Raw genomic sequence first — 23,791 nt, 5'->3', positions numbered from 1 at the left:
GGCAGGAGGGCTGTCCCTGCTTCTAGCCTGCTGCAAAAACAGGATATCCAACAGGAGTCCCAGTAAGGATCTAATATTGATAATAGAGCTGATAACAGAGTCCTTTAACCAGACCGATGACACATCGTAATGAACATGTGTAAGTAAATCTTTTTGGACAAAAGTGTATGGTGTGTGGCATACCATGACGCACTGTATCTTCCATCGAGAGATGATTTTCTTTTTAAGTATTAGTTAATTAATTTTTCTTTTTAGTTTATGTTTTTTTTGCTTCCACTTCTCCAAACTGATAGAAAAAGACAGAGGTCAGATGTAATGAAATGGGTTAATGAATGGGACTGGGTTGGATGGTGGGAAATTTGTTACCAAGAAGAGACTTGAAACCCTATGAGCATATACAGGGGGAGGTAATCCCCCTCAGGAACAATCATGGGGGAGGGGAATAAGGGGAAAATGGGAGGGAGGGAAAAATGGGAGGATACAAGGGATGGGATAACCATTGAGATGTAACAAGAATAAATTAATAAAGGAGAAAAAAAAGTAAAAAAAAAAAGAACAGAAAAAAAAGAATTAATAAAAAATAAAAAGACAAAACACCTGGCAACTAATGACTGCTGAGAGAAGAAGAATTAATGTCTCCTAGGAATAAGCTCCTGAATTGGTTAACAAATACAAAGTAGGTAGTCCTGAAAATAATACAGCCCATGTAAAAAGGAATCAACAGGTTGTATATAAATATTTATGCATTTGTATATGTCAGAATAAGAATCAAAAGAAGGTCATCAGTTTGAGAGGCTGTGAGGAAAGCACATGGCTGAAGAAGGCTGGCTTGAAGGGAGCACAGCTGGGGTTAACTGTAACACAAGAAATGAAGGAAATTATGTAATATTTTAACTAAAATTTGTAATAAAAAATCAAAGAGCAATGTAAGTGCCAGAAAAAAATTAAATTGCAGAATGCCATCATTGGGGACTTTTAATATTTAAATTGTTTTCACCCCCATATTAATGAATGATATATATGATATATAATTTGACATTGTGAATTCCTCCATTTTCAGAGTAAATGAGACCCAGACTTTCAGAGAATATTGTCAAAGTCAGAGAGGGCACCACAGCTGCCACTGCTGTGATTCTATAGGATACATTTTTGAAGTTACCGTAACCAGCCCTTTAAAATGGAAACAATAGCACAATATTTCCTGCTATCACATGTGATTGCACAAACAGCATTCCTTACATTTGTAATGGACAGAAAACTCATATTGGTATGAGAATTGATGAGCAGTGGTCTAGGCAGAGAATAAGAACTAAAGAGAAGTTAAATGGGAGAAGAGAAAAAAAAGCACATTCTCATACATTACCAAAATCTAGAGAAATTTCAATAAAATGCTTAAAAATGTGTCCATCCTCATAGAAGTAAGTAATGAATTACTTAAAGTAATCAAAATACATGTCTAGTTATGCTATAATGTGCTGCATGAAACCACTTATTGAATTAAAATTCTGTGTTTGGGGAATAAAGACTTAGGGAGAGTCACTCTTTCTTAACAACTTCTGACACATAGTAAGGACATAGTGACTGGATATGGCTGCTCTTACTTGTATTCTCATGGCTTGAGAAGGAGAGGCAGGACTAAGTGGGAGGGCATCCTCCTCAGTTACACAAAGCAAGTTCAAACCCAGCCTGAGTCTCTTGAATAAGACCATGTCTTAAAAATGGAAATATAAAATTAAATATTGATATATAATTCTGTTTCAGGTGATAGGGTAAGATACCTCTCTAATTATTGTGTGAAGTTATGTAAATGTTGTGTAATTATGAAGAAAAAATAACACATAAGGAAAGAGCAATTTAGCCCCCTGAAGTTCAAATATACACTTTATACAGTATGGGATTTTAAAAAAAATGATATCCTAAAGAAAAACAACTAAACTATGAAAATTGCCTCAAGTCTAGAGGCAGGAGGAATTCAAATTCTAGGCCAGTCTGAGCTTCATAGTGTCTGTGATGCCAGCTTAGACCAAAAAGGATGACTTTCTTTCAAAATAAAATAAAGTAGCAAAATTTACAGTTGCCTCTTCTAAAATATCCATTGCTTCCGTTGATATACCATAAAATATTTGAGCCATATATGTATACAGAAGGAAATCCATACTTATTAAATAACTAAACCTATAAATATTTCTAAATATTTTCTAAAATACTATTAAATTGTGGTGAGATGCTCAGTTATCTGTCCATTATTTTGCTGTTGTTGTTGTTGTTGTTGTTGTTGTTGTTGTTGTTGTTGTTTTCTGGTATCCCAGTGTCTTTATGTCCTGGAAAAACAAATTCGAATCCCAGTGCTACTTTTGGTAATCTGTCTAGAGACTCTTAGTACTCTGATTACAAAAGACCATTGAGTCTAACCTTTGCGCATCATACTGCCTTCCTTCTTGGTCACCCCAAATACAGAATTTAAAATATTTTCATAATTAGCTCGTGGGTCAGATTTCATGGTCTGAAATGTAGCTTGTCTCACAACAGCATCCACGTCTTCCTCACTCAGATCTTTCTCCAGAAAACTGCAGATTTTAAGCACTGAGCTTCTGAGGTCCTGAAATAGTCATGGGTTGAGAAATTACTGACATTGTAATAGAAGTACGCATTATTGACAAACATGAGACATGATTATGTATGTAATTGAAGATCTCCCTTCTGGATGGCAAAGATGGATCAACATAAGCAAATTAGTGAATGGGGAATATAGTAGGTTCAGGAAAGAAACTAATATGGTTACTGCCATTGATAACTGGAATTTTTTTTTCAGTAATACTGCAAACAATATTAGAAAGAATTTCCTTCAAACACAGAATGCTACCTATAAAATACCTACACATGAAATCATAATCAATAGATAAATATATAAACCTTTCCAAGTGATGTTGGGATTAACTCAGACTTTTCTGGCTCTGCTGCTACAGTGTTAGGGATAGGAAAGAAAAGAAAAGTTAGTCAACAGCAAGATAAGCAGAAGGTAAAGGGAAGCACACTAAGTCTGTCACTACTAAGCAGGTCACATGGTTTTCATTGTAGAAAGTGTTCACAATATAACAATGACATATAGAACAAAATCTAAACCATACAAATACTCCATGAATATGTAGGTATTGATATAAAAACTTCTTCAACGGTACATCATAACAGCAATAAACTTAGCATTAGAGTTAACAATGGCAGTCAGAAATTACACAAATATTATTGAAAGAACACAAACAAACAGAAAAAGCCAAACAAATAATCTACATTCAGTACAGCTCTTCTTAAAATATAACTAAAAATAATAGAACAAAATATTGCAAAATTTATTGGAAAAGACATTAAATATGTAAATAACCTTCAAGGAGAGGTTAAATTTTATGTATTCATACTTTCACATTTCAAAAGTTAATAAAAAATTATTGGACTCAGTATGATACAGTAATTACATAAACAGAACATGTGAGTGAAATTCCTTATCTGGAGATTAATGTATCATTTTAATGTACTATTAAAATTTGCATAAATGGCTCAGCATTATATTACAGTGACTTGTAACCAAGTATTGGATACAAATTCTTATAGTAAAATTGTAACTGTGAAATTAGGACTTCATTTTTGTGAAGGAAATATCAACAAGCATAAAAATTCAGAGAGAGTCTGAGAAAATACTGGTTGACAATTCCAATAGTTCACTTTTGACGACAGATAGGCCATCCAAATTAAAAGTCAACCAGAATACTCTAAGTAAAATTGCATCACAGCTTAAAAAACCATGACAACCATCTACAGAATTTTGTGTCATTTCTTTGTGATAAAGCATTGACCAAAAACAATGTGGGATAGAAATGTTTATTTTGTCTCACAGAGAGGACTCCATCATCAGGAGAAGTGAGGACCTGAAGGGAGGAACTGGAGAGAACAATGGAGGAACTCTGCTTACTAACTTGCTCCTCATGGCTTCCTCACCCTGCTTTCTTAGACAAACCAGGACCACCTGCCCCGGGGTGATGCCACCCACAGTGCGCTGGACCCTACTTCATCAATCATTAAATAAGACATTGACTCACACACTTGTCTACAGCCAATATGATGAAGGCATTTGTTCAATTGAAGTTCCTCCTCCAATATAACACTAGTTTGTATCAAGCTGACAAAACAAAACAAAATATCACAAATCTTCCCAGAATAGGTGCAATTTTACTGCATAGCTACAGTGATAAAAAACATCATGGTGCTGGCATGAAAACAGACACATTTATCAGTGCAATAGAATTGAACACCTACATATAAGCACTCAGTCTTATATTCATCTGATTTATGACAAAGAGGGAGCCACACAAAGAATTAAGGCCAACAGGGACCTCATGAATAAGTTTTGTACAGTAAAAGAAACTACCATTTGACTGAAGAAGTAGTCTAATGAATAGGGAAATTTTTAGCACCTACACAACTGATATAGTGTTAGGTTCTAGAATATGGAAAGGACTAAATAAAAATGAAAACAAACTTAAACGAAACATCATAAAGAAAAAAAAAACCTAGTTGAAAAACAGGACAAGGAATAAAATAGAGAATCCAAAGAAGACAAAATAAAAATCTTGGGAATGATTTTTATAAATGCATATGGGCAGAACAAATTGTACTTCATAGCAAAAGGGTGGAAAAGGTGGATTCAATTTTGACTAGGTAGGGAAGAGGGATGGATTTGGAAGGAGTCGAAAAAAAGTCAATAAGACCAAATCCATGACTTGGGATTTCTCAAAAATTTAATAGAGTAAGAAAAAAGTGGAATAGGCAAGCACTTTCTGAGAAGGACTTCAATAGTTTAGAAAGTAATGGGAAAACTGGCAAATATGATCACATGAAATTACGGTTTTTCAAAAGCCCAAGGCCAGATCTTTAACTGCAGGATTCTAACAGACTTTCAAGGAAGAGCTAACACCTACACTCCTGAAACTATTCCACAAAACAGAAACAGAAGAAACATGGTCAAACTCATTATGAGGCCACAGTCATGAGGAGACCCAGACCACACAAAGACCCAACAAAGAAAGAAATCTTCAGACCAATTGTCCTTCTGAACATTGATGCAAAAAAAAATATTCAATAAAATACTCACAAACAAACTCCAAGAACGCCTCAAAAACATTATCCACCATGATCAAGTAGGATTCATCCCAGGCACGCTGGGCCGATGCAATATACAAAAATCCATCAATGTAATCTACTTTATAAATAAACTGATAGAAAACACTAAAGGTCAACTCATCAGATGCTGAAAAGCTATTGCCACAATCCAACACCCCTTCATGTTAAAAGTCTTGGAGGGATCAGGAATACAAGGCATGTACCTAAACATATTAACGGCAATATACAGCAAGCCAGTAGCAAACATCAAATTAAATGGAGACAGAGACAAGTCATGCTGTCCACTCTCTTCAATAGTGCATCTCTTCAATAGGGTACTTGAAGTCCTAGCTAGAGCAATAAGGAGAGCACGGGGATACAAATGGGAAAGGAAGAAGTCTAAGTATCACTATTCACAGATTATTTGACAGTATATTTAAGTAACCCTCAAAATTCTACCAGGGAACTCCTACTGCTGATAAACAACTTCAGCAAATTAGCTTGACACCAAATTATCTCAAATAAATCAGCAGCCCTACTTTATAGAAATGATATATGGGATGAGCAAGATATTAGGGAAAGAGTATCCTTCATAATAGCCACAAATAATATAAAATAGTTTGGGGTGACTCTAACCAAGCAAGTGAAGGCCGGCAAGACAAGAACTTCAACATCTATAAAAGAGATTGAAGATATCAGAAATTAGAATGATTTCTTGTGCTCATGGATCCATAGGATTAGCATAGTAAAAATAGCCATCTTCATTTAAAGATGGTTTTATTATATTATATATTCTTGGACAACAAGACAGATAACTCCCAGCAACTCAGCTTACGTCAAAGAAGAAGATGAGAAGTGATGTCTGCAAATGCATGGATTTCTTTTTTGAGAATATATTAAGTGCCAGTTCAGAGGAACTGGAAATGCTTCCCAAATGTGATGAACTAATAAGTTTTAGAGAGCTTGATCCATAAGAGAATCACAAGAGCATGCAGCTGAGCATTGTTGGAGTGAAGGAAGGGCTTTCTAAGCTTGCTACTGCTTTAATTTCTTTTTAAGTGATCATGTGAAAGACGTTTATGTGGCCCATACAATAACTACATCATAGTCATTAACTTACTTCTACAAATATCTTTGTTGTGTGGTGATCATAAATGGACATGAAAAGCAAGGTACTGTAGCCAAGAAGAAATAAACGCACAGTGATAGAAATAGAATAATTAATGTTACAAATACTGAAATTACCTGAACATTTTCAACATAATTTTGTTTACTACCTTCGATTAAATAATAGGGCAAAATAAAAATTGTCTAAAAAATCTAGATTCTGGCTGATGATGTAGGTCAGAAGAACATTTTTATGGCATGTATGAGACACTGGTTTTAGTCAGTGGCATAAAAAAAAGACAAAGAAAAAAAACTAGATGGCCATGATGACATATCAGATTAAACACTGAGTGGATTAAGTACATTCACAATGGAGAACAGTGTAGGTCTTACACAATAAAAATAAGCCCACCATACAATCCGGTAACCCCATTTCTTATTATATAGCCAATGAAAATAAATTCAGCATTCCAGACTCTTATTGGCATCTAATGTTGATGTACACTTCACTACAGTCAAGGCATGCAATGTCCTTAGAAACTCATTAATAAAGAAATGAATGAATGTGCAGCACATACATAAAACAGAGTATTATTTAGACACAGCGAGATGTAAACACCACTTGTTGGGAATGGATGAACCTTACAAAACAGATTAAATGAGATCTGACAATACAGAGCAACAGTGATCACATCTGGCTCCAATGAAGAGAGGAGTGAAGGCAGAACATCTGTCATTTTAAAAGTTAAACTATGATTACTAAAAATTGGGAAGATTCCTGAGCAAATAAAGGCTGAAAGTGTAAGAGAGTGATTAAGATGAATGCATGTTTCTTTCATCAATGGCAATACCACACTGAATCTACTAATACAAATAATTAAAGATTTATCAACTCTTGAAAAGGTGAGTATCCTCTAGATACCATAAATTGTCTTTATGGACACTAGTGGGTACACACAGAAGGAATCACAAAAGACATCACCAGGGAGAAAGAGCCCCAAGGCATTCAAGTCAGTAAGGGAGGGGTTGGAAACCATACACGCCCTTCCACAAAACGCCCAAGGAGCACTGAGGAACAAGGGGACCTGGGAGTGTGTAGTTTAAGTTCAGAGATGGGAACATTCATGTCTTACCTTCTTCATTTCTTCATAGCTCAGGAACATTATATTGAAGTCATGTCTGTGTTCATACCAGCCTCTAATGTGATCAAACCAACGGCTTCCAAAAACTAAAGAAAAAGTTACTGAGTAACAAGTCAAGGCATCATACTACTGAGATCAAACTGGATCCTTTCTTTTCTGGTTCACACTCTTCAGAAACAAAAATGAAGCCACTACACTTGGATCATCATATGATTACATAAAAAGAGTTGTGTTTGTGTAACAATTACACTAGGCTCAGACCAACTTACCTACATAGGGACACAGGATGCAGACACTGAGAAAGTCAAGGATCAGGAGCTGGAGACATCACTCAGTGGCTAAGGAACTGGCTGCTCTTGCACAGGACCTGAGTGTTGTTCTCTGCACTCACATGCTGGCTCCCAAACCAACTATAACTCCAGTTCCGGGGAATCTGATGCCCTCTTCTGACCACTGAATTCCCTGCACATGTGTGTGCACAGACATACATGCAGGCAAAATACTCATAAAATAAATCAATCTCAAACCCTTTCAATAAAGAAGTCCAAAGGTCTGACTTTAAAGACACCTTTAAGGGAACTTCCTATTTCTCCTCTAGCTGAAGGCATATGTCTCCACTCCTGTTCTAAAAGATCTCTGGGCAGCAGTATTTCCTTGCCACAAGAGACAAAACTTGAATATAACAATAGAAATGTGTGAGATTCTGATTCCACACTCCATATGGCTTTTTCATTCATCAATTCTCCTCAATAATGGCATGAAAAAATTCATCAATTTCCTCACAAATGTGTGCCATGCGAGCTCAACTTCACTCTCAACTTTAGTTTTATGACACTTCCTATACCATTATCTAGGGAAACAATGGATAAAGTATTTTTAAATATCTTATGGTCTTGCCAAAATCCCTTAATATACAGTGTTGCAAATTTGACAACCTTCAAATGGTCCCAACACTGGCAGGAAAACTGTTGGTTTTGTTTTTCAGGTTATATTGTTTCAAAATCATAGCTCTTTATAACCTTCCCACTGTCCCCTCCATCTCTTGGTTATGTCTTCCCTAAATTTAGACGGTTTAATTATCATGTGTACTTTGTAAACAAGTGAGAGGGATAAATATTGTTACCTTTTCCATCCAGAAAATTGTCCAGAAAATGTTCTATGGTATATGTAGCTTCTATGAAATTTATCAACTTTGAAAAATGAAAAAAGGAGATCAAAACATCTTTGGGATTTCTGTAAAGATAAAGAATCTGCAGAAAAAAAAACACACCAAGTTGCTTTAGTAGTTCATTGTTATCCTGAAAGGTTCTGAACAATTATAAAATGGTTCATTATGCATAGAAATCTTTATTTTCACCGAGGTAATATTTATGAAAATGTAGTTAGTTATCAACTTATTTCATGCTATAAAAGATGAAGGAATCCTTTGATTTCCATAGTGTTTCACACATGCACTAAAGCACAGGTCAACTTCCTAGAAATTATATTCTTTGTAATGTTGAGTGCACAGAGATGGAGAGGGGATCTAGAAGGCCTTGGGGGAGGGAAAGAATACTGTTATAATATATTTCATTAAAATTGTTTTAATCATGAAATATAATAAAGATAAGAAAGTGATGAATTTATGTTAAAAAGTCAGTGTTTGATGATACTAAAGTTGAGAATGTTATTAATGCAATTAAACCACAAGGTTATAAACAATTAAGAAGGACACACGTATATTAGTATACAGAAGTGACAGGATTCAAATCAGTAGGAAAATTAATCTAAAGTTATAATAATGAGCCGGGCGTGGTGGCGCACGCCTTTAATCCCAGCACTTGGGAGGCAGAGTTGGGCGGATCGCTGTGAGTTCGAGGCCAGCCTGGTCTACAAAGTGAGTCCAGAACAGCCAAGGCTACAAAGAGACCCTGACTTGAAAAACCAAAAAAATAAAAATAAAAAAAATAAAAATAAATAAAGTTATAATAATGAAAAGCTAGAGCAAAGCTAGAGCACCTTCACAAAACCAAAGCTAATCATGAGACTAAACATATGAAACATGTTTAATCTCAGTTTTTGAGGGTTGGTCTTTATTTTGTATGTTTTGATTTTTTGTTTTCTTTTTGTTTTGTTTTCAAGATAGGATTTTTCTGGGTAGCCTTGGCTGTTCTGGAATCATTCTGTAGACCAGACTGGCCTCCAAATCACAGAGATATGCCTGCCTCTGTCATCCAAGAGATGAGTTTAAAGGTTCTATGTATTTTAATGCTAACTGCTGCACCCAAAATCAGGTCTCTGCTCAGACAAGCACATTCTCAGGTATACCTGTCCTTGTTGTGTAAACCTTGCTCCACCTAACTTAAAGTGGATTGGTTAATTTTTTTAAAATGCTGAAAGATGGAATTTGGCAGATAGAAGAGGTGGAGTTTTGTTGTTATGAGGCTGGAGGTCCCCAAAGAGGGCGCAGAAGGAGGTAAAGGAGAAGAGAATGGTTGGATTCCAGAGAACACATTCATGTGATCACCTGGAACATTGGACAGGAAGAAACTCAACTGATAGTGTGATAACAAAGTAATTATTATGTTCATTTCTATGCTTAATTCTGAATGAATCATAGTCTCAGTGTGTGGTTATTTGTGGAAATTATTAATTAATGAATAAATAAGTTTTTACTAAACATAATACTGAGTATTAATTACTAATATTCACCAACATCATTACTGAGTATAGATATGCAAATTAAGACCAGTATGAGACACAATCCAATAACTATCACATTGACAAACACATTTCAGCCATGTCAAGTTACTGGAGGGAAAATAAGTATTCATCCTTTGCTGGTTTCTGAATAACTGATTATCCCCATTTTTTTAGAATGCAGTGCCACCTCTGTAAGTAGAATATTCTCACACTTAGGTTCTGTAGTACAATTCATAGGTGTAGACTCTCAGAAGGCTGGTGGAAGAATGCAGGTACAAACTCAAGAATGTTTGCTTGTAAGATCATAGCACAAGCACTGAAGTAATAATATTATTCACAAAGCAAAGCATTTTGTCTCTATAGGAAGCCAAAGCTCTATGACGTACTTTAGCTTTTTTGTTCTTGAGACCTTTTGGTACTAAGTAATATGGAAGGTGGGAAGAGAAGATGCGAGGTGATGGCATTTTCACATAGTCTAATTTAGGACTCTTGTACTCAAAGAATGGTGCTCTTTCATTTGTTAGGGTGTTTTCAGTGCAGTTCCGGTGACCCTCAAAGTAAATGGAGCTGAGGATCTGCCGAGCCCAGGTGGTACCTGTAAGAAATATATATAACAATCCTGATGTAGGTTTGAACAATTAGTATCTGTGGTAATACATTCTATATTAAAGCAAATGGTGCTTTTAAAAAATATCCCCTGTATGCAAATGAGCAAGTGTAGTTTTTATTTGATTTTATCTCTACTTGGGTGTATGAATAGAAATGAAATTCTCTGAGTTCCTTTTTTGATTTTAGAGTTCTTTTATTCTGATTTCTTTGTAATGGTCATTTAAATTATTCCTATAGATTCTCTGTACTCCAAGTTCCATGGGAAATTTTTTAAATTCTAATTGACAGACACTATTTGTAGATTTTAATGGGTACCGCTATATTATAACCCAAGTGCAAACATTGTGCTAAAATCACACCAGAGTTAGTAGCATTACATTTTTACTACCTTTTTTGTTTATTTGTTTGGAGTATTATTGCTCAGTTTTTCTTGACCTGGTGTGTGTGTGTGTGTGTATGTGTGGGTGTGGTCTGTGTATGTGTGAGTCTGTTATGCATAGTGTGTCAGAGAATTTATACATGCCCATATGTTAGTGCATGCATGTGTGTGAGTACAATGGCTTTCAGACTTTTTTGGGATAAGGTGTTTTGGTTGTTTTTGAGTCTGCATTCCAAATGGCTAGTGACATTCTGGGAATCACGTCTCTGCCTAGGATCTCACCACAGGAAGCACACAATTAGAGAAACACATAACCACATCTGGCTTACAGGTGTTTAAGTGACTCCCACTCAGGACTTTATGCTTGCAAGGCCAAGACATTCATTCACTATGCTCACTGGGCCATCCTCTGAGCTTTCAAAAGACTTCTATGGCAAAACAATGTACAATTCCACTGTTTGTACTATTCAGCAACAGCCAAGAATAAACTCATTTTTCAGAAGTATGCAATGTTTTAAGAGTGTATTTATATTTAAACACTTACAGAATACAATGTACAGATTAATAATTTTACAGAATTAATAAATTTCATGTTTTACCTTTAACTGCATTTAAAGCAAGAACAAAGACATCCAAGTCTGGCCCCAGCTAAATCAGAAGTGACCATCATATTAGATTTTTCTCATCTGCAGCACAACACCGCCTCTCCACCATTAGTCTGTACCTATGGACTTCACACCTCAGTAAAATGTGTGTCTCAGACTGTGTGTGTGTGTGAGTGAGAGAGAGACAGAGAGACACACAGAGAGAGAGAGAGAGAGAGAGAGAGAGAGAGAGAGAGAGAGAGAGAGAGAGAGTTAAGTGGACCTCAGTTCCTTTGCAAATCTTTTAAAGTAAATGATATATGGTAGAAAATTCATACAAAATAATGAAGCATTTGGATTAGGAAGAAACTATTTCAGACTGTCATTCTTGTCTACCACATTGACAGGTCAGTGCTGACCTAGTGTCTGCTCCTGGCTCTAGATTGCACCTCTCATTCCCATAACACTTCTCCTCACCATCAGCGTGTAGTACATGCACGGATGGTGGCCTTCTCTCCTACAGATACATTTTGGCTGTCATTGATTGTTGTGCAAAAGAGGGTTTGCTGCTCTTGGTAAGTGGAGAGGAGCAAGTTGGACACCCCTAACACTAAAGCAAAGGAGACATTAGTGACCACTCCTGGTACTTACCAGATTTTGGATATGTGACAATGAAGACATCGTCATCTCTAATCTCAAAATCTTCCATCTTTTCTAACTCCTCAATGTCCACAAAGTATTTCACAAAATTACATCCTTTAAAATTAAGCAAATATCCATTCGTATTATCCATAATTATTCACCTGGAAGTAAAAGCAGAGATTATTTTGTATGTCAATTAGCATACAATAGTAAATAATAATAACTGAGAGGCCAATTTGTGCCAAGAACCATTTAGCTAGCTTAAGTGTATAAATACCTACTCTGAAAAACAAAACACATAAGTTATATAATCTAAATGTCATAATATACTATGATGCTATATTCTTAAAACCTCCTTATTAAATATGAGGAAACAGAGAGTAAAATGTTAAGTATATTTTCCTGTAATTGAATGTGAGATGGAATTCCACAGTGCTTTTTTTTTGCACTCTTTAGCATCTTTTTTTCCTCCTTTATTAATTTATTCTTGTTACATCTCAATGGTTTTCCCATCCCTTGTATCCTCCCATTCATCCCTCCCTCCCATTTTCCCCTTATTTCCCTCCCCTATGACTGTTCCTGAGTGGGATTACCTTCCCCCTGTATATGATCATAGGGTATCAAGTCTCTTCTTGGTAACCTGCTGTCCTTCCTCTGAGTGCCACCAGGTCTCCCCCTCCAAGGGACATGGTCAAAGGTGAGGCACCAGAGTATGTGAGAAAGTCATATCCCACTCTCCACTCTACTGTGGAGAATGTTCTGACCATTGTCGAGATCTGGGTAGGGGTTTAAGGTTTACCGCCTGTATTGTCCTTGGCTGGTACCTTAGTTTGAGCGAGACCCCTGTGCCCAAATCTGCCTATCATAATGTTCTACTTGTAGGCTTCTAGGACCCTCTGGATCCTTCTACTTTGCCATTCTCCCATGATTCTCTCATCTAGAGTCCCACTAGAATGTCCTCCCCTCTGTCTCGGTTTCCTGGTAAGTGAAGGCTTTCGTGGGACATGCCCCTTGGGCTAATATGCAGATATAAGTGAGTATATACCATTTGAGTCTTTCTGCTTCTGGGTTAACTCACTCATTATGTTCATTTCTAGCTCAATCCATTTATCCACAAATTTCAGGAATTCCTTGTTTTTAATAGCTGAATAGTATTCCATAGTGTATATGTACCACAGTTTCTTTATCCATTCTTCTATTGAGGGACACTTAGGCTGTTTCCATGTTCTGGCTATTATGAATAAGGTTGCTATGAACATGGTTGAGCAAATTTTCTTGTTGTGTGCTGGAGCCTCTTCTGGGTATATTCCAAGGAGTAGAATAGCTGGGTCTTGAGGAAGCCCTATTCCCATTTTTCTGAGATAGCACCAGATAAATTTCCAAAGTGGTTGTACTAGTTTGCATTCCCACCAGCAATGAAGAAGTGTTCCTCTTTCCCCACATCCTCACCAGCATGTGGTATCGCTTGAATTTCTTATCTTAACCATTCTGATGGGTGTAAGATAGAATCTCAGAGTTGTTTTGATTTGCATTTCCCTGATGACTAAGGAGGTTGAGCATTTCTTTAAGTGTTTCTCAGCCATTTGATATTCCTCTGTTGAGAATTTTCTGTTTAGTTCCAGCCCCATTTCTCAATTGGGTTATTTGGTTTGGTGGTGTTTAATTTCTTGAGTTCTTTATATATATTGGATATTAGACCTTTGTCAGATGTAGGGTTGGTGAAGATATTTTCCCAGTCTGTAGGCTGTTGCTTTGTTCTCTTGACAGTGTCTCCTGCCTTACAGAAGCTTCTCAGCCTCATGAGGTCCCATTTATTAGTTTTTGACATTAATGTCTGGGCTGTTGGTGTTCTGTTCAGGAAGTTGTCTCCTGTGCCAATATGTTACAGGCTCTTTCCCATTTTTTCTTCTAAGTGTCTCTGGTTTTATGTTGAGGTCTTTAATCCACTTGGATTTGAGTTTTGTACAAGGTGACAAATATGGGTCCAGTTGCATTTTTTTACACATAGACATCCAGTTAGACCAGCACCATTTGTTGAAGATGCTATCCCTTTTCCATCGAATGGATTTGACTTCTTTGTCGAAAATCAAATAACCATATGTGTGTGGATTGATATCTGGGTCTTCGATTTGATTCCACTGATCAACCAACCTGTTGCTGTGCCAGTACATGCTGTTTTAATTACTATTGCTTTATAGTACAGTTTGAGATCATGTATGGAGACTCCTCCAGAGCACCTTTTATTGTACAAGATTGTTTTAGCTATTCTGGGTTTTTGTTTTTGCATATGAAGTTCAGAACTGAACTTTCAATGTCTTTAAAAAATTGTGTAGGTATTTTGATAGGGATTGCATTGAATCTGTAGATTGCTTTTGGTAGGATGGCCATTTTTATTATGTTAATTCTCCCAATCCATGAGCAAAGGAGATCCTTCCATCTTCTCATGTCATCTTCAATTTCTTTCTTTAGAGTTTTGAAATTTTTTCCAAACAAGTCCTTCACTTGCTTAGTTAGAGTAACTCCTAAGTACTTTATATTGCTTATGGCTAATGTGAAGGGTGTAGTTTTCCTAATTTCTTCCTCTGCAAGCTTGTCATTTGTGTATAGGAAGGCTACAGACTTTTTGGAGTTAATTTTGTATCCAGCCAATTTGCTGAAGGTGTTTATCAGCTGTAGGAGTTCTCTGGTGGAATTTTGAGGGTCACTTATGTAGACTATCATATCATCTGCAAATAGGGATAATTTGACTTCCTCCTTTCCCATTTGAATACCCTTGATCTCCTTTTCTTGTCATTGCTCTGGCTAGAACTTTGAGTACTATATTGAAGAGATATGAAGAGAGTGGGCAGCCTTGCCTTGTTCCTGATTTTAGAGGAATTTCCTTGAATATCTCACCATTTACTTTGATTTTGGCTATTGGCTTCCTATATATAGCCTTTATTATGTTGAGGAAAGTGCCTTGTATTCCCGATCTCTCTAAAACTTTAAACATGAATGGGTCTTGGATTTTATCAAATGCTTTCTCTGCATCCAAAGAGATGATCATGTGGTTTTTTATTTTCAGTTTGTTTATGTGGTGGATTACATTGATGGATTTCTTTATATTAAACCATCCCTGCATGCCTGGAATGAAGCCTACTTGGTCATGATGAATGATCTTTGATGTGCTCTTGTATTCGTTTTGCAAGTATTTTATTTAGTACTTTTGTATCGATGTTCATCAGAGAACTTGGTCTGAAATTCTCTTTCTTTGTTGAGTCTTTGTGAGGTTTAGGTATCAATGAGACTATGGCCTCATAGAATGAATTTGGTAATGTTCCATCCCTTTCTATCTTTTGGAGTAGCTTGAAGAGTATCGGTATTAGCTCGCCCTTGAAGGTCTGGTAGAATTCTGCACTGAAACCATCTGGCCCTGGGCTTTTTTTGGTTGGAAGACTATCAATGATTACTTCAATTTCTGTAGGGGAAATGGGACTATTTAGCTTGTTTATCTGTTCTTCACTCAACTTTGGCAAGTGAAATTGATCAAGAAAATTGTCCATTTCCCTTAGATTTTCAAATTTTGTGGCATATATGCCTTCAAAGTAGGATCTTATGATGCTTTGTATTTCTTCAGTGTCTGTTGTTATGTCTCCCTTTTCATTTCTGATTTTGTTGATTTCAATACTGTCTGTCTGCCTTTTAGTTCGTTGGACTAACGGTCTGTCTATCTTGTTGACTTTCTCAAAGAACCAGCTCTTGGTTTTGTTGATTCTTTGGACTGTTTTCTTAGTTTCTAATTTGTTAATTTCACCCCTGAGTTTGATTATCTCCAGACGTCTACTCCTTTTGGGTGTTTCTGCTTCTTTTTTTTCTAGGGCTTCCAGTTGTGTCGTTAAGGTGTTTATGTGCAATGCTTCCAATTTCTTTTTAAAGGCACTTAGTGCTATGAATTTTCCTCTTAGCACTGCTTTCAATGTATCCCACAAATTTGGGTATGTTGTTCCTTCATTTTCATTGAATTGCAGAAACTCCTTGATTTCTTTCTTTCTTTCTTCCCTGACCCAGGTGTCATTTAGCAGAGAGTTGTTTAGTTTCCACATACGTGTAGGCTTTTTGTTATTTCTGTTGTTGTTGAATTGCAGCCTAAGCCCATGATGATCTGATAGGATACAAGGTATTATTTCAATCCTCTTGTATCTGTTGAGGCTTTCTTTGTGAACTATGATGTGATCAATTTTGGAGAAGGTTCCATGGGGTGCAGAGAAGAAGATATATTCTTTCTTCTTTGGGTGAAAGGTTCTATAGATATCTGTTAGATCCATTTGACCCATGGCATTGGTTAATGATGTTATTTCTCGGCTTAGTTTCTATTTCAATGACTTGTCCTTCAGAGAGTGTGGGGTGTTGATGTCTCCCACTATTATTGTGTGGGGATCGATGCGTGGTTTAAGCCTTTTTAGCAGATCTTTTACAAATGTGGGTGCCCTTGTATTGGGAGCATAAATGTTCAGAACTGTGATGTCATCTTGGTTGACTTTACCTTTGATGAGTATGAAGTGTCCATCCTCATCCCTTTTGATTAATCTTGGTTGAAAATCTATTTTGTTCAATATTAAAATGGCTATGCCTGCTTGCTTCTTATGACCATTGGCTTGGAATATTTTTCCAACCTTTTATCCTGAGGTAATGCCTATCAATCATTATGGGTGAGATGTGTTTCTTGAATGCAGAAGAATGTTGGATCCTGTTTATGCACCCACTCAGTTAGTCTGTGTCTTTTTATTGGAGAAGTGAGACCATTGATGTTGAGAGATATTAATGACCAGTTACTATTAAGAGTCTTAATTTTGATGTTGGTTCCAGTCAAGCGTTTGTGTAGTTGTGTTTTTGCCATAGTATAGTTATCTATTTCCTGAGTAGTTTTGGTTGTAGCTTGACCCTTTGGGATGGAGTTTTCCTTCTAGTACCTTCTGTAAAGCTGGATTTGTGGATAGGTACTGTTTGAATTTGGTTTTGTCATGGAATATTTTGTTTTCTCCATCAATGGTTATTGATAGTTTTGCTGGGTAAAGTAGTCTGGCCTGGCATCTGTGGTCTCTTAGGGTTTGCAGGATCTCTGTCCAGGCCCTTCTGGCTTTGATGGTCTCTGTTGAGAAGTCGGGTGTAATTCTGATAGGTTTGCCATTAAATGTAATTTGGCCCTTTTCCCTTGCAGCTTTTAATATTTTTTCTTTGTTCTGTATGTTTTGTGTTTTGATTATTATGTGACAGGCAGCTTTTCTTTTCTGGTCAATTCTATCTGGTGTTCTGTATGCCTCTTGTATGTTTATAGGCATCTCTTTCTTTAGATTGGGGAAATTTTCTTCTATGATTTTGTTGAGAATAGTTTCTGGGCCTTGGAGTCTGTCTGATATCTTCTCTTTCTTCAATGCCTATTATCCTCAGATTTCTTCTTTTCATGGTGTCCTTAATTTCTTGGATGTTTTGTGTCTGGAGTTTTCCAGATTTGGCATTTTCTTTAATGGTTGCTTCAAGATCTGTTATTGTATCTTCTAGACTTGAGATTCCTTCTTCCATCTCTTGGATTCTGTTAGAAAACCTCAGCACTGTGTCATTCGCCTTCTTCTCTGAGGCCTCATGTTCTCGTTTTTCTTTTGTCTGTGTGTTTATCATTGAATCCATTTTCATTTTCATATCTTGAACAGATTTTTTAATTTCTTTCATCTGGTTGTTTATATTTTCCTGAAAATTTTCCGGTTCCACTCTATGTGCTTCTTTTATGTCTCACACCTGCTTGGCTGCGTCTTCCTGCATCTGATTTTGAATTTTATTTGTTTCCTCCATTACCATCCTCATTACCAAGGATCTGAGGTCATTTTCTTGTGTTTCCATTGTATGTGAGTTCTCCAGGTTGTTTTCTTTGGGATAGCTGGGAACTGGAGATGTCATGTTGTTTTGGGGTTTTTTTGCGAATGCTTTTACACTGTCCCTTAGACATCTTGCCATCTCTGCTTTTGTTGGGTAAGTTCCAGAGTTGAGTGGAGGGAGTCTGATGATAGATTCACTTGTTTTCTCACGATTTCCGTAGGCTGGAAGCCCTGATACTTCACTGGCAGGGGAGCTGTGCCTCGGGCAGAGTTGCTTGCTGAGCTGAGCCAGCTTCTCCAAGGCACAGCTCACTGAGCAAACCCAGGACTCTGGGGCTGAACTGTCTCCTTAGTCCAGTTTGGGTCTCAAGGCACCATGAGACCCAATCCTGTCCAGAGTCCCCTCTCCCGCAGCAACTCCCACCGTCCACCACACCAATCGCCTCCACTGGAAGGCTCTGAGCTGCAAACCTCAGCCACTTCCGCTGGTGCCGCTGGAGCCACTGGTGCCGCTGGTGGCACTGCTGCTGCTGCTCTGATCCGAGAAAGTCCACGCTCCTCCCGTGTGCAGGGGCAAGCAGGTCTTCCGCACCCTGGTCCCTCCGAACTGTAGAGCACTTCTGCTGCCGTGGTGTGGGGACCTTGGTGTTCCTGGCTCAGAAATCTGTGCAATTCCCTGAATTGTTCACTGGAGCTTTCAAACATGGTCCACACTGCTCGCCGCCATCTTGGATCCACCTTCCACAGTTCTAAACATGTAGGTGTGAAAATGGAGCTGCACAGATGTCTAACCACCTCAGAAGATTACATACCAAAAATTTTGGCACAGAGTCCATGCATATAATATAGAACATTTTGTATTTTTATTACCTTCATGCTTTCATTTTTTAAAAAATATATGAAACCCTTTAAAGCTGTGCATTTGATATCTTGTGCAGAGTTGGCATAACCTGCTCTCACTGAATGAAGCTTCTGACCCTCAACAACTGAGTGGTTATTTAAAGTTAGTAACACCAGCATATTTGCTTCTGAAACATTATTTGCTTAGAGTTACAAGGTCTCCTTTGAAATGTGTAATAATTTAAATTTCCAACCAAAGACTCACACATCAGAATGCATCGTAAGTCTAAGTAATAACTGAACTAAAAATGTAAAGCAAACAATCTCAAGACATACCTGATGTTGTCAAAGTTTGATCAAGCCAAATATCTCTACTGAATCTGCCAGACAATTCTCTACCTGAAGTTAGTTAAAGTGATAAGAGAATACTCACAATTCCAATCTTACGTTGGCACTAGTGTGCTTCCATTCAGTTGTTTATTTAAAGAAAAATAGTTCCCAAGAAATCCAATTAGATAAAATCTGAAAATACAGTGTTGACTAAATTGCATGTCAATAAACAATATTTAATTTGGTGTGTGGATGATATAGACAAGCACTCTCCATGTAGTCTAGGATGTCCTACAACTTAATATGTAGTCCAGGGTAGCCTCAATATGCATTGATGCTCTGACCTGTACTGGGATTACATACATGTACAACGACTCTGACTAATGTCTTCAGAGATATCTATCAGGTAGACAATCACTTACATTAGACTCTGCTGGAGGACCCTTAGTGGGGTGCATACCACAACCAAAGATATCTAATGAGGCCTACATGCATTGCAGTTTCTCCCTCAGACAGGGAAATGCAAAGCACCCTGACTATAGAGTGTTGTTGATAGAAAGGCTGGGCTGAGGAAATGCACACGCATATGCACACATTCTCTCTCTCTCTCTGTCTCTCTCTGTCTCTTTCTCTCTCTGTCTCTGTCTCTCTGTTTGTCTGTCTGTCTGTCTCTCTCTCTCTGTCTCTCTCTCTCTCTCTGTCTCTCTCTCTCTCTCTCTCTCTCTCTCTCTCTCTCTCTCTCTCTCTCTCCCATGCCAGTGCAGGTAGATGACATTGGTATTGAAAGAGAAATTTTGAATATATTCTATGAAGTGTGTGAAAAATTGCTGAGGTCATAACACTGATAAAGGGAAAATCTATTCACAGAGAATATTGCTGAAACCCAAAAGGAAATAGAACCAAGTCACTGTCCCATCTCATCTGTCACCTACAATACCTACCACACACTCTCTAAACAGCCATTTTTTTATTCCACCTTGACCTTCCTGGTTAGGAGTGTCAAAAGACCCTTGTAAGCACACTGAAGGAAATTTTCACTTTTTCTATTGTGTTTGTATACCCAGTTACGCTGCATTTTATAAGATTGAGATGGAGAGGAGGAGACAGAAATAAGGCAGAACAGGGAGAAAGGAAAAGACACACAGAGAAAACCTAGATGGAGAAAAAGAGTTATACAGAGTATTAGAAAGACAGAGAAATTCATTCTCTAAAACAAGGGGAGTAAGAAGCAATAAAAAGATTCATTTACATATAGACATCAGAGTTTTTTAGTGATGGAAGGAAATGTGGTTGTTTATAGAGAAAGTAAATGTAAGTCCCCTGCTTATTTTTTCACTGAAATTCAAGAAAAAGATGAAAAAAAAAACATTACTGTGAGGAAAGGGTGTTAAGACAAGGACTCCTTGTGTAGCCTTGGTTGGCCTGAAATTCACTATATAGACAAGGGTCATCCCAAATACATAGAGATCTATCTTCTTCTGCATCAAGAGTGCTGGAATTAGAGCCATGCACCATCATGCACAGACTATGAAGAGATAATTGTACACATATTCTGACAAAGTAAGGGAGACCCTTGGAAATAATTGAATCCATCCAGTTGTACCCATTGTTTACAGATCAACAGATAAAGAAAAATCATTTCTGATGAAGATTGAAGAAAAGCAGGAATCAATAGGTTGCTGGTGACTCAATAATCCCTTCCATGTATTTACTGGAAAATGGCAGGTGTTACATAAAATAAATTGAAATCAGATGGGATACACTAGGTAAGATTTGTTAGTTCTAGAAAAATCTTATCAGATGTTTTCCTTAAGTGCATGAAAGAAGTTAAACATTAGGAGATTCGGGTTAAACATTACAGGGAACTGGAGGACAAGTTAAACTTTTACTTAACTATGAGAATTATTAGCAAATCTGCAAGGTGTTTTGGGGGGTTGTTTGTCCTTTTGTGTTTTACAATATAGCTAGAGCTTACTTAGGTAACTTCTAGCATATGATTGTCACAAAATCCTTTTAAGAATAGCTGAGTGGCTATTTCCAATGATTAAGGGCTTTCTTTCTATTTTCGTCATCTTAATTTATGCTGGTCAGATATTTCTGGTTTGTTGTTGCTTGTTTGTTTGGGTTTTTTGCTGGTTTTTTCCTTAATTACTATTCTTTCTTTTTTCTTGGTTGGTTGGTTGGTTGGTTGGTTGGTTGGTTGGTTGGTTCTTCTCTTTGTCCACTTGATAGAAGCTAAGAAATCTGAGAAGTGGAAATTGAAGAATTGTGGCTTTGACAATTTGGCCTCTGTGGGAGTCAATGGGGTAGTTTCTCAAGTAATGATAGAAGTAAAGAGCTGAGTCTACTGTGGATGGTGACAACTTAGGGTGGATAGTACTAGGCCGTACAAAAAAAAAATACACATTAACAAGCCATGTAGAGAAAGCCCAAAAGCTGCTATTCTCAATAGCCTCCACTTCATCTCCAACATCCAGGTTCCTTCCTCAAGTTTCTTTTATGAATCTTCCTTGATGATGAACAGTGATGTGGAAGAGCAAGTCAAATAAACCTTTTCCTCTTCAAGTTGCTTTTGGTCATGGTGGCTCATCATAATAACCCTAAGACGCAGTATATTAAACCACTGGGTGCTAACAATATCATGGATTACAGAGGGATCACTGATTAGTGAGAGAATCTAGAGTTTTAAGTCACTTTATAGGAGATACGAAAAAATTAAAAATACAGAGGTGCTGACGGTGTTGACCATACTGTAGTTGAAGAAAATTTGTAGACTATTCATTCTTAACTCTTTGGGATGCTGAAGCAAAGCCAAGTTTAAAAAACTATCAACTATGATTGTGTTTTATTGATAGAACTAAGATTGATTTGGAATTATTCTTATGTACAGATTCGGTAATAAATGAAAAGTATAAATCTAAAGCTCAGGAAAATGATTTGACCTGTAATTATCATTGGTGTTAATTTGGATATTGTCACAGAATATAACATAACTGAAACAATAAATGTATGTAAACTGGGGAACAGAATAGTAGGAGTACAGTTGTAATGAGGGTAAAAGAAGAAGGAAGGGGGAAAAAAGGCAGGAAATAGTAGGAAAGAGCAAGAACAAGAGCAAATTGCTGTGGGACCATGGCATGCTGTTTTGTTGAAGACCTATGAGCCCACCAGAGAAACACACAGAGGGCAATCAGAGAGGTAGAATGGAAGGAAACATGAATGTGTGGTGACTCCTTCACCATGTGTGCCTGTCAAGAACGAGCTCTTTTGTTAGTGGAATCTTCAAGATGGCCAAATGATGGAACAGCCTAACTTCATCTTACAATTAGGAGCCAACTTCTTATTAGATCAAAATAAGTAAAACCTAACTTGATCATGCCTTGACACATTTTCAGAATGTCATATGTTGTGGCTTTTTTAAAAAGTGGGGGGGGGTCTGCAGGATTAAACTAGAGTCTGCCTCATTTTTTGAAGTTCTCCAAATCCCAGGTCTAAAAGACATAGCTACATAGGTGGAGAAATGTAGATGCTAAGATATCAAAAACATACACCAGAGAAAAGCTGTCCAGTTTATCAAACTAGGCTGTGTTCCTGCTCTCGAGGTGGTGCGGCATGAAGCCGATAACTGAGGCTGACCAAACTAAACTAAACTAAACTAAACTAAAGCAATGAATGCAACATCAAACAAACTTTATTCAAAATATCAAATATTTTATACTCTGGGGTTAAAAGTTCCATATGTAAAGTTCTCATGATTTCAGTTTTATACAATCACAAGAACAAATTACACATAACAAAATCATGTTTTTGCAAAAGGAGTATAAAGGATAGTTTAGACATTTAATTGAATATGAATAGCAAGCAATAGTGAGTAGTCTGATGTAAACACACTCCTCTTTGCCATGTCAAGGGGAACCATAAAAACACATTAGAAGAAGGATTCTGACTATTGAAGAAATGAGATCACAAGACTCTTCTTTTCTAGGAGTATTCGCACAAGCACTTGGAATTCTCATGAGACACAGTGCAGTAGAACTAAATGGGGGAAACAGAGCAGGAGAAGGAGGATAAAGAACTCACCAGAATTGTTTGATGGGACCTGAGTGCAGATCTGTTGGCGTTTAAACAGAAAGATCCAGAGAGCACTAGGCTTCAGTGTGAAGATTGCCTGCTCATATCTCCAACTGCTGAGAAGGAATGTAGACACCTAAAAAGAAGTCCTTAGTTACCCTTAAAGCCCTGGAGTACAAAGTGTCAGCCAAGAAGCCTCAGCTAGGTGTCCTTCAGGTCACATTCCTTGGCTACAACCTAGAGGAAGGATAGTGAATGATTGCCATGAGTGTATTTCAACCATCCTACAAATCCCCACTTTCACACTGACCTGGGGGCAGTTGACTATGGCTGGCCATGTTAATGAGATTTGCTCATATAGCCCAGAACCTATACCCCAGTACCTAGAGTACACAGCCTTTGGGA

At 37.3% G+C, this 23,791-nt stretch overlaps 1 protein-coding gene across 1 annotated transcript in view; it reads right to left on the bottom strand.

Annotated features, from left to right (window-relative positions):
- Window positions 1-23,534, bottom strand: part of LOC311593969 (amine sulfotransferase-like) — a 28,882-nt gene extending 5,348 nt beyond the window's left edge. Inside the window, exons 1-6 of the mRNA XM_084775393.1 lie at window positions 23,396-23,534; window positions 12,306-12,457; window positions 10,469-10,677; window positions 8,524-8,650; window positions 7,392-7,486; window positions 2,413-2,599 (exon numbers count right to left, since the gene is read on the bottom strand). Coding sequence (XP_084631519.1) covers window positions 2,413-2,599; window positions 7,392-7,486; window positions 8,524-8,650; window positions 10,469-10,677; window positions 12,306-12,447 — 760 coding nt within the window. The 5' untranslated portion in view covers window positions 12,448-12,457; window positions 23,396-23,534. The remainder of the gene's footprint in view (window positions 1-2,412; window positions 2,600-7,391; window positions 7,487-8,523; window positions 8,651-10,468; window positions 10,678-12,305; window positions 12,458-23,395) is intronic.
- Between the last annotated feature and the right edge of the window lie 257 nt (window positions 23,535-23,791).

This window comes from Acomys minous (genome assembly GCF_964271855.1).
Source record: "Acomys minous genome assembly, chromosome: 3".
In the NCBI taxonomy this organism is placed as follows: domain Eukaryota; kingdom Metazoa; phylum Chordata; class Mammalia; order Rodentia; family Muridae; genus Acomys; species Acomys minous.
Note: the sequence above shows the minus strand (reverse complement) of the source record. Positions and strands in the feature narration are given on the sequence as shown.